The sequence below is a fragment of the Somniosus microcephalus genome, chromosome 8 (assembly GCF_052327205.1).
Source record: "Somniosus microcephalus isolate GS21.2 chromosome 8, FLI_Smic_1.0, whole genome shotgun sequence".
NCBI lineage: Eukaryota > Metazoa > Chordata > Chondrichthyes > Squaliformes > Somniosidae > Somniosus > Somniosus microcephalus.
This window is the reverse complement of record NC_140994.1, coordinates 258,141,981-258,158,296: the sequence shown is the minus strand read 5'-3', so window position 1 is coordinate 258,158,296 and position 16,316 is coordinate 258,141,981. Positions and strand designations below refer to the sequence as shown.

Genomic DNA, 16,316 nt, shown 5'->3' with positions numbered 1-16,316 from the left:
TGCATTATGATTTTCTAAATGCCCTGCTACTGCTTCCTTAATGAAGGACTCCAGCATTTTCCCAATGACAGATGTTAGGCTAACTGGTCTATAGTTTCCTGCTTTCTGTTTCCTTCCTTTCTTATATAGAGGTGTTACATTTGCGGTTTTCCAATCCACTGGGACATCTCCAGAGTCCAGGGAATTTTGATATATTGCAACCAATGCATCCACTATCTCTGCAACCACTTCTTTTAAGACCCTGGGATGCAGACCATCTGGTCCAGGGGACTTGTCATCTTTTAGTCCCATTATTTTACCGAGTACTATTTCCTCAGTGATAGTGATTGTCTTTAGTTCCCCCCTCCCTGTGGCCCCTTGATTATCCATTATTGGGATGTTGTTAGTGTCTTCTACCGTGAAGACAGAATATTTGTTCAGTCTCCGCCATTTCCCCGTTCCCCATTATTAATTCCCCAGTCTCATCCTCTAAGGGACCAACATTTACTTTAGCTACTCTCTTCCTTTTTACATACCTGTAGAAGCTCTTACTATCTGTTTTAATATTTCTTGCCAGTTTACTCTCATAATTCATCTCTCTCTTTATTTTTTTTTAGTCATCCTTTGCTGGTTTAAAAAAAATTCCCAATCCTCTGGCCTCCCACCAATCTTAGCAACATTGTATGTCTTCGTTTTGAATTTGATATCATCCTTTACTTCCTTAGTTAGCCACGGATGGTGCTCCCTTCTCTTAAAATCTTTCTTTCTCACTGGAATATATTTTTGTTGAGTTATGAAATATCTCCTTAAGTATCCACCACTGCATTTCAACTGTCTTACCCTTTAATTTATTTTTCCAGTCCACTTTAGCCAGTTCTGCCCTCATGCCACTGTAATTGCCTTTGTTTAAGATCAGGACATTGGTTTGAGATGCAACTTTCTCACCCTCCAACTGAATTTGAAATTCAACCATGCTATAATCACTCTTTCCTAGAGGATCCTTTACTATGAGATCATTTATTAATTCTGTCTCATTACGTTTGTGTTTCGATGAGTTAAATTAGTTCGACACAATCGGCCATTCTCGCATCAGCTTTCGGTAGAGGCGGCTACCTGATTCCTGCTCTCCGAGCTGATCCTCCGCCATGTTGCATGTGCAATCACAAGATTTATCCTCACTATGGCATGGGCACCATTAGTATGCATAGGTGACCTGTACACTTCAGCTGCTTGTCATAGATGATGTTACTAATGGCTTCGGCCTTAATCTAACTTTGATGGATTGCTTTACTGGGTGCCTTTCCAGCACTGAGATGCCGAGAAGTGTGCTCAGGCAATATCTGAAGATGCTGCTATTCATTATTTGAGAGCACTTGACAGTGGCGGCCTATATAAAACATCCCAAATTACATCAGCATCTCCAGTGCGTCTCAGCTGCCAAGATTTCATGTCTCTGCAACCATGTTGTGCAATTAATTTGTGTGAAAGGAATTTTCTTTTTGTTTTGATTTCCATTATTCATTGTTTTTTTTCTGGTCTCCCCTTAAGGGTCTACAGGAGTTCGAATTCCTGAAGTTGCTGTGTGTAGCAATGTTATAAATGTGTTTGCGAAGATTTCCTCTCTTTAGTATTTCTGGTGCAGTTACATCACATTGCAATAAAATGGGCTAAATTATCTGACTGGCGCTGTTCTCCTACTAAAGCTTAATGCATTCATACTAAATCTGCCTGTACAATTTTGTTAATGCAGGCATTAACCATTGATAAAAGAACAGAAAATATACCCCAACATAGTTTGGATTTCATTAGAAATACCAGAGTAAATCCTCACAAATGCATTTATAATGTCACTACACCCAAGCAGAGCAATTCTTATGTCAGGGGTGGAGGGGAAAAATTCAAAGGAGGAAAAAAAAATTAGAAAAATTATCAAATGTGTCATTGTTTATATTCGTCGCACAGAGCCACATCTCAATAAATGCATCAGGTCTATGTGTTGTGAATTATGTATATATATATAAAAAGAAATCATTGTCATTCTTGATCGATATCCAGCCTTGGATGAGTCACAGATTCTTCCAGCACAACATCGGGAATACTAAATCCAATGTCTTCAGCGCGCCTCCACCCTCCCCGCCGCCAGAAACTCTGATGTCTTGCCACTAACTCCTCCCCCACCACCCCACCCACTGTCTCAGACTGCATATGATCACTTACACCCTTGGCATTTCATTCAACCTTGAGTTTAGCTTCAGACCCCATCACAAAAAAAACATTGACTTCCACCTCTACAACATTGGCTGCCTCTCCTTCCACTTCTGCTCTTCGCCACTGAGACCTTCCAACATGCTTTGTCACCTCCAGACTTGACTACTCCGACACTCTCATTGCTGGTCTCTCTTCCTTCAGCCTCAATCAACTCCAATGTGTGCAAAAAAAAATCTGCCGCATGTATCCTATCACACACACAAGTCCTGGGCGTTTTACTACGTTAAAGGGCGCTATATAAATGCAAGTTGTTGTTGTAGTTGCTCACGCACCACCCCTGTCTTCACTGAGCCTCTTTCGACTCCTCGTCCTCTAACACATTGGCCATGAATTTCCAACCCCGAAGGGTGGGTACGAGGTGTGTACACGCCCGTAGGGGGCCGTGCAAGTTCCGGGTTTGGGCGTGCGAAGCGTATGCGCTGAAACCCGGAACTTATGATTGGTCAAGAATTCTCTTGACAGATCATCCGCCTGCCCAAGAAAAGTGCCTCTGCGGGTGGAGAATTGCACTAATTGCTCAACTTCCGCCCGCTGAAAGGCCTGCTTTTACCAGCATAAGAGTTTTAAAAAATGGAAAAATAAGATTTTATCACTCACTTATAAATTAAAACCCTGTCCAATAAGGTAAGGTTATATTAAGCCTCGTTAAAACATATTAAAAAAAAATTCAAAAAGTAAACTTGTTTAACATATTTAATTAAAAGCCATTTTAATTAATTTTATATATGTAATGGTTTTTCTTTATTTATTTCAGTGTGTTGGCGCATTTTTGCAGTCATCCCCATTCATACTTTTGACAGTTCCATGCATACGGAACTGTCAAAAGTATGAATGGAGATTCTCTTCTTCCATTGGTTGAGCTGGCCCACGTGCTCCCAGGGGTGCTTGCGAACCGCATGCACCCCTGGGATACCTGAGCCTCTGCGCATTTCCAAGAGGAGAGGCCCAGGATCGGAAGCCTCGGGATCTATGGAACCAGCAGGTAGGTTGGTAGAATTTTTTCTGTTTCGGAGGCATCTGCCCGCAGGTAGCCTCCCATCGGAAAATCAGGGCCATTAACATTTAAATCCTCATCTTCATGTTTAAATCTCTCCATTGTCTAACCTCACCTTATCTCTCCTTTCTTCTCCAGCCTTGCATCTCCTCCCACCGAACACTTCATTCCTCTGACTCTGGTCTTTTGTGAGACCCTTTTTCCTTCGTCCCACCATTGGCTGCAGAGCCTTGGTCCCATTTGCTGGAATTCCCTCCCTAAACTTCTCCATCGCTTCACCGCCTTTAAAAAACTTTTGAAAGCCCATCTCTTTTGATGTAAGTAAACTGCTAGGCACTCGATCTAAGCATTAAACAAAGCTTTAATCAATTGTTTTACAACATGGAGGTCTAGTTGTGTCCTTCACTAGTTCCTGTTAATGTCCTGCGCAAGCTGGGTCCGTGCCCGAGTATTTATACTCTCCATGGACAGCGCCACCCGCAGGCCGCTCAGTTGATGCATGTCGTCTTTAACCTCTCTTTTCGCTCGACATCCATTGTCCTTATTGCAATCTGTGAAGCACCTTGAGGCGTTCGTTGTGCAAGGTGCACCATAGAAATGCAAGTTTTTTTGTTGTTACCCTTGTTCTTATCCCCATGGCCTTGCCCTATCTAATCTCAAGCACTTTATCCCCTCCCACGCCCTCTACTCCTCAGACTCTGGCCTCGTGTGACCCCCACCCCTTCCCTCCACCCCCATTTGCCCATCATTGGTGGCAGAGCCTTCAGATACCTTCTCCCTCCTCTCTAGAACTCTCTCCCTAAACCCCTTGACATGAAGCTTGTCATTCATGTGGAAATGACTTATGAAATAATACTGAGTGGCCTACGGGTGGCGCTGTCCAGGGAGAGTATAAATACTCGGGCATGGGCCCAGCTTGCGCAGGACATTCTTAACAGGAACTAGTGAAGGACACAACTAGATCTCCATGTTGTAAAACAGTTGATTAAAGCTTTGTTTAACGCTTAGACCAAGTGCCTAGTAGTTTTCTTATGTCACCCCTCTGCCTCTCCACTTCTCACTTTATCCTCAAGAAGGTTCTCCAAACCCTTTTCAGCCCAGCTTTCGGTCATTCCACCTATTCCTGTTGCGGCTGAGCATTCAGTCCCTTAACGACCTACCTCTACTGTGAAGTGTTGTGGGACATTTTCTTTGTGTTAAAATGTTATATTAAATTAAGTAGCTGTTGGTGTTGTTGTTGTCACTGCTGGTGGCGTTGTGTCATAAGCCCTGTCGCTAAAGTTTGAATTGCTCAGTGTGTCGAACATACTCCCAGACACACATTTGTAACGCAAGTGGAACTTTAACTTTGCATATCTTCTGTTACCTTCTTTACAGAGCTTCATACAACAGGAGCACGTATCAGTAATTCAAGAGTGGAGTTCAGTGGGCCCCATGTTGGCAGCCTGCATGGTCCCCGGGCTGCAAATCAGACACGGTAACCACTACACTTGAATTCCTGATATGCGCTTCCATCTGTGCTGGGAGCACAAAATTTATTGCACTAACCCCCTATGCACAATGGCTTTCAAATGATTCTATGTGTATATCGGCGTGTTACTGCTTAACCTGTTCCTCTGTCTTTTAACAGAGACATTAATTATATTCTTATTAATGATTTTCTTATGTTCTTATTAATCCATTTGAAATAAATAAGCTAATTAAAATAGTGCAATTTCATTAAGTGTTCATACATGCAACACAATTTCAAGGCCGTAGAGTATTTAAAGACTTTAGATAGGGACCAATTGTACCCATTATCACTTTTTGATCCCCATGTGCTTGGGAAGGTGCCACCACAGGCAGGAATAGTGAAGAGTATTCTTCCTATAGTCGTCTGTGTTAAATATTCATTTACTACTCCTTCTGAGGTTATTCACTGAAGTCTAGGGATTCATTGAGGTAAGGAGCCAGACCAAAGGTCCTTTTGCCAGGATGGGACTAAACCCCATTGGCTCTGTTGGGAAATGTATTATCCGGTGTGCCATTGAGTGACACGGACAAGAAAGGTCCCCGATCCAATCCCTGGTCTGTACTGGGTCACCTGAGGTGGCAGGGAGAGATGCTCTACTTCATTGGCAATGAGCTGTAGAGGAGCAAATCAACCGGGGTTCCCATTCCTGAGGGTTGTCCTGTTTGAAATGAATCATAGAAATTTATGTCACAGAAGGGGGCCATTCGGCCCATCGTGTCCATGCCAGCCGATAAAGAACAATCCAGCCTAATCCCGCTTTCCAGCTCTTGGTCCGTAGCCTTGAAGGTTACTTCAAGTGCATATCCAAGTACTTTTTAAATGCGATGACGGTTTCTGCCTCTACCACCCTTTCAGGCAGTGAGTTCCAGACCCCCACCACCCTCTGGGTGAAAAAAATTCTCAACTCCCCTCTAATCCTTCTACCAATTACTTTAAATCTATGCCCCCTGGTTATTGACCTCTCTGCTAAGGGAAATAGGTCCTTCCTGTCCAGTCTAGCTAGGCCCCTCATAACTTTATACACCTCAATTAAATCTCCCCTCAACCTCCTCTGTTCCAAAGAAAACAACCCCAGCCTCTCCAATGTGCTTACCTGTGCATGTCAGATGAATGGCCTCTTTGGTGATGCTCCCACAGGTAAATAGCCTGCCCGCACTCACTGACCAGATTCACACATGGCAGTTTTTGAGGAGGCACTAAAGGGCAGCCATCACCTAGGGAGCACATGTCAGTGCCTTCAGGAGAGGAAGATGAAGAGGGCAGAAAGTTGAAGGGACAAAAACGATTGCAAAACATAAGTATCGGGTAGAATACAGCTCCACATCCTTTGGAAATGGTTTTAAATGCTTTATATATCCTGCTGTTTATCTACAGTTTTAAATTAATCAAAAATCCTCACCAACTTATTTCGGACAACATTAAATGCAGTGTTTAATTGCTGCTTGACCAAAAGGAATGATAAGGAATGGAAACTCACCTTAAAATGCAGGGGCTGCAAAACATCCCTTGAAGTTTATAAGAAGTTGCAACTTTGTTCATGAGAACATAAGAATTAGGAGCAGGAGGCGGCCGTACGGCCTCCTCACGCCTGCCCCGCCATTCAGTGAGATCATGGCTGATCTTCGACCTCAACTCCACTTTCCCGCCCGATCCCCCTTATCCCTTGATTCCCTTAGTGCCCAAAATTCTATCGATCTCAGCCTTGAAGATATTCAACGGCTCAAAACCCACAGCCCTCAGGGCTAGAGAACACCAAAGGTTCACAACCCTCCGAGTGAAGAAATTGCTCCTCATCTCACTCCTAAATGACTCCCCAGCCAGGGGAAACAGCCTCGCAGCACCTACCCTGTCAAGCCCTCTAAGAATTTTATAAGTTTCAATAAGAACCTCTCATTCTTTTAAAACTCCAGAGAGTATCGGCCCATTCTACTCAATCTCTCCTCATGGGACAGCCCTCTCATCCCAGGAATCAATCTTGTGCATTCCATCAGAACCACTTAATAATTGAAGGATTGGGGTGCTGGTATACAGTTCCTTGCCATTTTTAAAAATTAATTCATGGGATGTGGGCGTCGCTGGCAAGGCCAGCATTTATTGCCCATCCCGCATTGCCCTTGAGAAGGTGGTGGTGAGCCGCCTTCTTGAACCGCTGCAGTCCATGTGGTGAAGGTGCTCCCACAGTGCTGTTATGGAGGGAGTTCCAGGATTTTGACCCAGCAACGATGAAGGAATGGCCATATATTTCCAAGTCAGGATGGTGTATGCCTTGGAGAGGAACTTGCAGGTGGTGGTGTTCCCTTGTCCTTCTAGGTGGTAAAGGTCGCGGGTTTGGGAGGTGCTGCCGAAGAAGCCTTGGCGAGTTGCTGCAGTGCACCTTGTAGATGGTACACACTGCAGCCACGGTGCGCTGGTGGTGGAGGGAGTGAATGTTTAAGGTGGTGGACAAGTTGCCGATCAAGTGGGCTGCTTTGTCCTGGATTGTGTCCAGCTTCTTGAGTGTTCAGAAACCTATTCCTCCCAATGTCCTACCATATGACCCACTGTATATTTTTTTATGAATCTCCAATTTACTAGCCCCCTCTGCTGTTGAGGCACTGACTCTTGTTGGTGTTTGGTTTGAGCTGTCCTTGGTATCTCACCCAAATGACCATTATTCATGCACAAGTCTTGACCAGGAGTGTTGGCAGGCTATTCGCCCATCGCACATATCATATCTGAGCCCGATCCTGTCTTTGCTGCATCAATGTGAATGCACTTTCCAGTAGGGCTCACTACATAGTGATCAGGAGCAGAGGCTCTGGTTGATTTCCCCCTCCCCCTCCCCCCACCTCGCTTACACAGGGTCACGAGCACCTCTGTTGCTACCTCATAGAAACATAGAAGATAGGAGCAGGACGGTGGCATAGTGGGCAGCACGGTGGCATAGTGGTTAGCACTGTTGCCTCACAGCGCCAGGGACCCGGGTTCGAATCCGGCCTCGGGCGACTGTGTGGAGTTTGCACATTCTCCCCGTGTTTGCGTGGGTTTCCTCCGGGTGCTCCGGTTTCCTCCCACAGTCCAAAGATGTGCTGGGTAGGTTGATTGGCTATGATAAATTGACCCTTAGTGTTAGGGGGATTAAATACGTGGGGTTACGGGGATAGGGTGGGATATGTGTTGGTGTAGGGGTTACGGGGATCGGGTGGTATATGTGTCGGTGCAGGCTCGATGGGCCGAAATGGCCTCTATCTGCACTGTGGGGTTTCTGTGATTCTGTGAGTAGGCCATTCGGCCCCTCGAGCCTGCTCCGCCATTTAATGAGATCATGGCTGATCATCCAAATTCGGCACCCTGCCCCTGCTTTCTCCCCATATCCCTTGATCCCTTTAGCCTTAAGAAATATATCTAACTCCTTCTTGAATATATTTAATGAATTGGCCTCAACTGCCTTCTGTGGTAGAGAATTCCACAGGTTCACCACTCTCTGGGTGAAGAAATTCCTCCTCATCACTGTCCTAAATGGCTTACCCCTTATCCTTAGACTGTGACCCCTGGTTCTGGACTCCCCGACCATCGGGAACATCCTTCCTGTGTCTAGTCCTGTTAGAATTTTATAAGTTTCAATGAAATCCGCTCTCATTCTTCTAAACTCCAGCGAGTACAAGCCCAATCGACCCAATCGCTCCTCATACGTCATTCCTGCCATCCCAGGTATCAGCCTGGTGAATCTTCGCTGCACTCCCTCCATGGCAAGAATATCCTTCCTCAGATAAGGTGACCAAAATTGCACACAATACTCAAGGTGTGGTCTCACCAAGGCCCTGTACAACTGCAGCAAGACATCCTTGCTCCTGTACTCGAATCCTCTCACTATGAAGGCCAACATACCATTTGCCTTCTTAACCGCCTGCTGCACCTGCATGCTTACCTTCAGCGAATGGTGCACAAGGACACCCAGGTCTCGTTGCACTTCCCCTTCTCCCAATCTATTCCCGTTCAGATAATAATCTGCCTTCCTGTTTTTGTCACCAAAGTGGATAACCTCGCATTTATCCACATTATACTGCATCTGCCATATCACCCCCAACCTGTCCAAATCATACTGGAGTTTCTCGGCATCCTCCTCACAGCACACATGCCCACCCAGCTTTGTGTCGTCTGCAAACTTGGAGATATTACATCTAGTTCCCTCGTCTAGATCATTAATATATATTGTGAATAACTGGGGTCCTAGCACCGATCCCTGCAATACCCCACTAGTCACTGCCTGCCACCCAAATCGCCATTATTCATGCACAAGTCTTGACCAGGAGTGTTGGCAGGCTATTCGCACATCGTACATATCATATCTGAGCCCAATCCTGTCTTTGTTGCATCAATGCGAACGCACTTTCCAGTAGGGCTCACTACATAGTGATCAGGAGCAGAGGCTCTGGTTGATTTCCCCCCCCGTCCCCCCACCTCGCTTACACGAGGGTCACGAGCACCTCTGTCACTACCTCGGTTGACTTCAGCGTAAAAGCAGGGATCCAAGCCTGGGGCCTTCCTTGTCTGTATGCCAGATGCATTGTTTCATAAAACATTTCTTCTCTATGCTGCTGAAGACCACGCAACAGATGAAGAACCCTGACTCTTCCTGCCAAGTCCACTCAACAAGAACTAACCAGAAAACCCTTATGTGTAACTTTTTCCTTTATTTCTGCATGTGGCTTCCATTTGACAAAAGAGTGCTCATTAATGAACAGCTGCCGTGCTGCGAATAAATATCTAGTGGCAGTACGCTGCTTCACAACCTGTTCCTGTTGAGCCAAATCTTTCACATAATCCAAACTTGCAGAGAAATATGTTTTACACTTTAATTTACTGTGGGGACGAGGTGTTAATCTAGGAGAGTGTAATGCTCTATTAAACTGAGTAGGTTAATATTTAACAAAGCTATCTCTGCTCCCCTGCAAAATTGATGAGATATTAATCCTTTCATTTAAGAAATATCATCTGGAATATTTGTGTTACCAATTCACGAGCATTAGAGTATCAAACAATCCAGTTCCCATACACACACCTGCTGGAGACATCCATATGATTTTCTTATTTGTAAATAAAAAGTTTGATTGAAGCAAAACCAAGCTTGACTTTAATCTTGGCTCTTAGCTGCTAGGACCCCAAGATTAAGACAGATGATGAAGGCCATTTTGGCCACTCCAAGCTCATCCGTCCACAAAAAACCTACAGTTGCCCCCACCATCCGCCCCCCCCCCTCACCCCACCATCACGGCATCCAGCTGTTTCTGAAATGATTCAGAAGTCTTGCCTCCACTACCTTAACTCGAAGTCAAGTTCCTGGACCCTCTGCTGCTCCGTCGCCAGAACTTCACCGGGAGTCACAGTGGAAACCCTGTTTGCGCCTGCAAGTGGGGTAACCACCACACGCCCGGCGAATGTTACGGTGGCATGGCGGGATTGGCGCTGAGGAAATTCCCAGACATCGGACCCAAGTTTTCTTTCAACAGCTGGAACATACCTCCTAGATTTAGCTCGGGAAACTGTTTCCATGGTTAAAATGGTTAGGCTGATATTTACCAAATTTTTTGAAAGCTTTGGCAAATCAGTACAGAATGTCTGGTGGAATCAGGAATATTTTGTGCTGTGCACTGCTGCTTTAGAGAATGCTTTCCGACTGCGATAGAAAGAACAGTGCTTAATACTTTTAAGTACATCCTTGAACCTGTGTACCATCTTGACGTCATGGTGAGTGTAGCTCTACATTATGACCTGAGCAGGGTTGCCTGAACAGCTTGGGGCTTCACTGACCCTTTACGGGAATCTCCTTTCTTTCAATTGCTTCAGATTTGAAGAATAGGTATTGTCACTAACAAGGCATTACTTTGCAATATTCATAGCCATCTTCAGGATGGGATGTTAAACCGAGGCCCCGGCTGTTCTCTCAGGAGGATGTAAAAGAGCCCATGGCACTATTCGAAGAAGAGCAGAGGAGTTATCCCGGGTAACAACAGAAAATGCTGGAAAAACTCAACAGGTCAGGCAACACCGTGGAGAGAAATTTGAGTTGACGTTTCGGGTCGCCCGAAACGTCAACTCAAATTTCTCTCCACGGATGTTGCCTGACCTGCTGAGTTTTTCCAGCATTTTCTGTTGTTATTTCGGATTTCCAACATCTGCAGTATTTTGCTATCGAGTTATCCCGGGGGCCTGGCCAACATTTGTCCCTCGACCAACATCACTAAAAGAGATTATCTAGTCATTATCACAGTACCGTTTGTGGGAGCTTGCTGTGCACAAAATTGGCAGTAACGTTTCCTACAACAGTGACTGCACTTAAAAAGATTTTGATTGCTTCTAAAATACTTTGGGAGGTCCTGAGGTCATCAAAGGCGCTGTATAAATACAAGCCTTTCTTTTCTTTCGTACACATTTTTTTGTCAGGAGAGAAAAACATCTACTTATAAAATAAACAATATACAAAAAGACATTTTGGTAAGCTAATTCTGGCCTCAAAAAGTACTCGATGAAAAGATAAAGAGATGACCAAGATGGTTCCAGGTATCAAGGCCACGAGTGATAAGGGAATATTAAGGAAGTCAGGCTTATGCTGAGGCAGCTTACAGGGGACACTAGTGGCGGTGATGTCCCCACCACCCCTCAGCTGTAAGGTGCTGACTTTGGTTGATGGGAAAAAAGGGAAGTAGAATGACACACAAAAAGGGGCAGATTTACCTGCAAAACTCCACTCCTGCAAGAATGTAAAAAATAAATTGCATAACTAAAGGGCACCGTAGTGATGGGAATGAACTTGTGTTTCCAAACGCCCAGACATTGGCTCTCTAACCATAGGTTAACGTAGCGAGGACTGAACACTTCCCCACTGAGGCAAATTGAAGAGCAACAAAAAAAAAAAGAACCTTGGGCAGCTCTCTTGTGACCAGGCGTGGGGGCGAAAGCAATCGTCCGTTATTATTTAGCGCCGGCCGGGGATAATTACTGATGATTTTTTTTTTACTCAAAATCTCCTTTTCAGAGATCATAGAGGCATCGCCGGTTCGGGAGGTGGGAGGCCAGAGCTGGACGCCCAGGCTGGCGGTGAAATTCCCTGCTCACCGCCAGGCCACCGACTACCTGCACAACGTCTACATTCCCGGGACCACGACCACGCTCTCCGGGAAGTCAACAACTGAGCGCGAAGGGAAGAAGTCCTTCATTACTTTCGGGAAGAAGAAAAAAAGCGGTAAATAAAGCGGAGAGGAAGCTGAATGGAATTGAATATAAGAGTGAAAATTATTAAAAAAATGGAGCTGCATGACTGAAGCACGTTTTTCAAAAAAAATAAATTACTAAATGTCACTTAAAAAAAAAAATCACTGGGCCAAAGCAGGTCCTTTGCTGCACTAAGTATTAGTTTGAAAGGGAATGGAGTTTTTCTTTTTGCATTTCCAATGAGCATGTTCAAAATGCTTCAGTTCGCCTCACGTTGAACGAGTAATACAAAGAAAGAATGGCAAACTGTACCAACTGGACATGCTCAGTTGTTTAACATGGTCTATCTGCCTAAAGGTGTTCAACAGTTATTCCCCCCCCCGCAACCCAGAGATTAAGGCAACTTGCTCCAGACTAGGCGGTTGTGGTTCTGAGTATCATTGCTGCATGGAACCTGTCAGGAATTGTATCTCTTCCCAAAAATGCCAGGGAAGAAATAAAATTGGCATTAGGCCAGTGTTATTCACAAACGTTTTTATCAATGGGGGTACAGTCCCAAGCACTGGCTTGATCAAGGGCCCCTTTCAGGAATGCTCCAACATGGTGATACTGTGGACTGATGGGACTTGAGTCTCTCCCCCTGACCATCATGATTCCTCGCAGTAAGCTTCTAATTTCAGTTTTGCTGTAGTAACTGCTGGGCCTTTGGCTGGCACTGCCTCCAAGTAGCTGTCTCTGTCTGAAGAGCAAGGGGGGGGGGGGGGACGGGGGGGGGGGGAACGGGCTGAATCCCATCAGCATCTGGCATGGCTGTAAATAGCAGTCTAGAGATGGGTGGGAGAAGCAAGTTTTCTGAGGTTCTCGGGCGAGGAGGAGATAGGCTTCAAATGGCCCTTGGGCCATACTAGGAGGACCACTGGCATAGACCGTCCTGCTCCATCACAAATGGATTGTCAGCTGAGAAGAGAGAACTATTCCAATTTAAGTCAGCGAGAAATCGTGCCTTTCCTGGAGAAAGGTCCCATGAGAGTTTGATCCCCCAACCCCCAACCATGATGGAGGGAAACTAAGGGAAACATTTAAAGAAAACCCATTCCCTTCTTCAAACAGCTGTTACACAAATGCTAGCAGCCACAATTTAAATTCAGTCAACCATTCATTGTATCTTGTCTCCATTTATTCAGTCCAAAATGTCACGCAGCCTTAATATAGATTAAGGAACACTTTAAGAGTCGATTTTCTCATTGTGCATGTTGGTCACACTGAGGGTTATCGCTTGCATTATATTTTCTGTAATTTATTCACTGTTTAACACCCCGTATTTAGCTTTAGGAGGGGTGGGACAGATCAGAAAAGAGGAAAAAGAAACAAGCAATTGAGAAAAATAATTGAGGCCTCCTTTCCTCCGTTAGTTGATTTGTATCAGCTTTCAGCCAGACAGAGCACTAACTAGAAAACAGTATCTGGCCAAGAAACAAAAGAACCCTGACACTGTCCGCCTCACTCCCTTGGAGTTGTGTCTCATGCCGGCTGATCCGAGGATGGTAGTGATGATGACTGTGGGCATTCACAAGGTCATGGCTTCGAGTGCCCTGCTATCCTGCCTGAAGTAGAACACATGATGGCACAAGGTCTCTTAGAGGGAAAGAATGGAGCAATAAGGAAGGAGGAAAGACGAGTACAATAAAATACCAAAAAAAAAGGGTTATAAGTGGGGCTAGGGTTGCCACCTTCTGACGGACCCAAAACTGGACGGGAGGGTGGGATCAGACAGCGCACAGAGGGGGATCTTGGCCTGAGTTCTGCGGTGTCCTTTGCTGAAAATTAAAATTAATCGAAAACCTAATGCCTCCACCTGATGAGACATGGAAGTAAGCGGAGAAAAAAACAACAGGCTTTTAGTGTCTGGTCTAAAGTTTAGAAATTTCCAGTCTGACTCCTTGGGTAGATCTCGACTTTGTGCGATACTGTAAAACGGGTGATACCGAGTCGTGTGATTCCGTTGAAGTCAATCGAAATAAAATTCGGGGGAGATATAAAATGGGCTGCCGACTCGCTTTCACCGGTTTTACACTGTCGCGCACAGTCGAGATCTACACCCTGGACTTTACTGTTGGCTGACCTCGACACGCACCTCCCAAACCCGCGACCTCTACCACCTAGAAGGACAGGGGCAGCAGTCGCCTGGAAACACCACCACCTCCAAGTCGCACACACCATCCTGACTTGGAAATATATCAGCCGTTCCTTCATCGTCGCTGGGTCAAAATCCTGGAACTCGCTACCCAGTAGCACTGTGGGGTGCAGCTTCACCGCACGGACTCCAAGCGGTTCAAGGCGGCGGCTCACCACCCCCTTCTCAGGAGCAGTTAGGGGACGGGCAATAAATGCTGGCCTTGCCAGCAATGCCCACGTCTCACGAATGAATTAAAAAAAAATAGGGAGTTACAACTAGCCTCGGTGCCCTGCACTCTGTAGGGAACAGTACCCTAGACTTCCTGCTCCTGACTGCGATCCAGCAACCAACACTAGAAGGTTCCACGTGAAGAGTAGTCACTGGGGCAAGGTACGGGAGGGCTGCCTGTGCCCATGGACCCGCGCAGTCGGAGTTAGTGCCTTCAGGAGAGGAGAAAATAAAGGGGCAAAAAAAGTTGGGTGGGGGGGGGGAAATGGATCGTCCAGTTCAATCACAGACAGGTGGCAACCATGAATGGGGCTAAAGTTTTGTGGAACAGGGACTTCAGCTATTTAGAGACTTTATTTAAATACTAGCGATAACCCTATAACGTAGTTTCTCTAAGACTGGACCAATCAGCCATAGCTTTGGGAATAAAACCTTGGCAGCCAGTGCAATAGAGTGAGTAGTCTGTAGCTGTTTTAATATTTAGGCATGCTGAATGTGTCCTGTGAGTAATGAATATGAATATAAACATATACAAGTATCTGTCCTATTTCTTAGAAAAATAAAAAGACTGAATTAGACCTGGAGACATTGTGAATTACTTTGTAGTTTCTTGGATGTTTTTTGCTAAAACTTGTTTTATTACAGTTATACTGTGTGGTGTTGTAGACTTCTTATACACTACTTTTTATGTACAATAATCCTACATTAGTCGAACATGAAGGTGGTAGATCCTTCCTTATGATGTACATGTCTATTTCTGAGGTTTGCTTGCAATTGCCGACATCAGTATAATAGCCTGTATGACACTGAGTGAGTACATTGTGCCCCGTATTTTTCTTCTGAACTGAATTGCTGTAATCCTAGTGCAAGCATCTTGCTTTACTTTAATTGCATTAGATTATATTAGTAATGTTTTGCTCTAACTTCAGTCTTTCCAGTAAAATTATTCCTTTAATCCAATCACTGTGTCTGTGTTTTAATATCCAGCGGTTACTCTTCAGTAGAAGTGACACATTCAGTTTTGTATTATGTTACGAGGGCATGTAAAATAAGACAAGGAGAATCAGGGTGAGGAAAGGCTATTCATCCTGTTTAAACTCTTCCCTCTGGTACACAAGTTTTCCTATCAAAACATCCAACTGTATCTTGAATAACCCCAGTGTTGTGTCTCTACTACCTTATCTGAAAGATCATTCCAAACATTTCTCACTCTTTCAGTGAAGAAGTTCTTCCTGATACCCATTTTAAATTCACTTATCACTAGTTTCCATTCATGTCCTCTTGGTCCTAATTTCTTGTCTTAGAATCATAGAACAGCACAGCACAGAAGGAGGCCATTCGGCCCATCGTGTCTGCACCGGCTCCTTCGAAGAGCAACCCAGTTAGTCCCACACTCCCGCTCTTTCTCCATATCCCTACAATTTTTTTCTTTTTCAAGTATTTATGCAATTCCCTTTTGAAGGCTACTATTGAATCTGTTTCCACCACCCTATCAGGCAGCTCATTCCAAATTCTAACCACTCGTTGCGTGGAAAAGTTTTCCCTCATGTCGCCACTGGTTCTTTTGCCAATCACCTTGAATCTGTGGCCTCTGGTTATCGACCCTTCAGCCATTGGAAACAGTTTCTCTTTATTTACTCCATCTAAACCCTTCATGATTTTAAAAACTTCTGTAAAAATCTCCTCTTAGCCTTCTCTGCTCTAAGGAGAACAACCCCAGCTTCTCCAGTCTCTCCAAGTCACTGTAATCCCTCATCCCTGGAACCATTCTATTAAATCTCTTCCATACCCTCTCTAAAGCCTTCACGTCCTTCCTAGAGTGTGGTACCCAGAATTGTGAACTAAATTCAGTTAAGCTTTCTTAAGAAGAATGATACATGTAGCAAGGTTTTTATATAAGGAGCTCACGGTCCAGTGAATTTTATATTTCTGGAGGCATTGACTCCTGGGTGGGGTGAGTTGTATGG

General features: G+C 44.9%; 1 protein-coding gene across 1 annotated transcript in view; it reads left to right on the top strand.

Annotated features, from left to right (window-relative positions):
• LOC147114272 (uncharacterized) overlaps positions 1 to 15,309 on the top strand; it is a 180,293-nt gene extending 164,984 nt beyond the window's left edge. Inside the window, exons 6-7 of the mRNA XM_085996101.1 lie at positions 4,619 to 4,718; positions 11,770 to 15,309. Of these exons, the coding sequence (XP_085852227.1) occupies positions 4,619 to 4,718; positions 11,770 to 11,926 (257 nt within the window). The 3' untranslated portion in view covers positions 11,927 to 15,309. The remainder of the gene's footprint in view (positions 1 to 4,618; positions 4,719 to 11,769) is intronic.
• Positions 15,310 to 16,316: the final 1,007 nt, after the last annotated feature.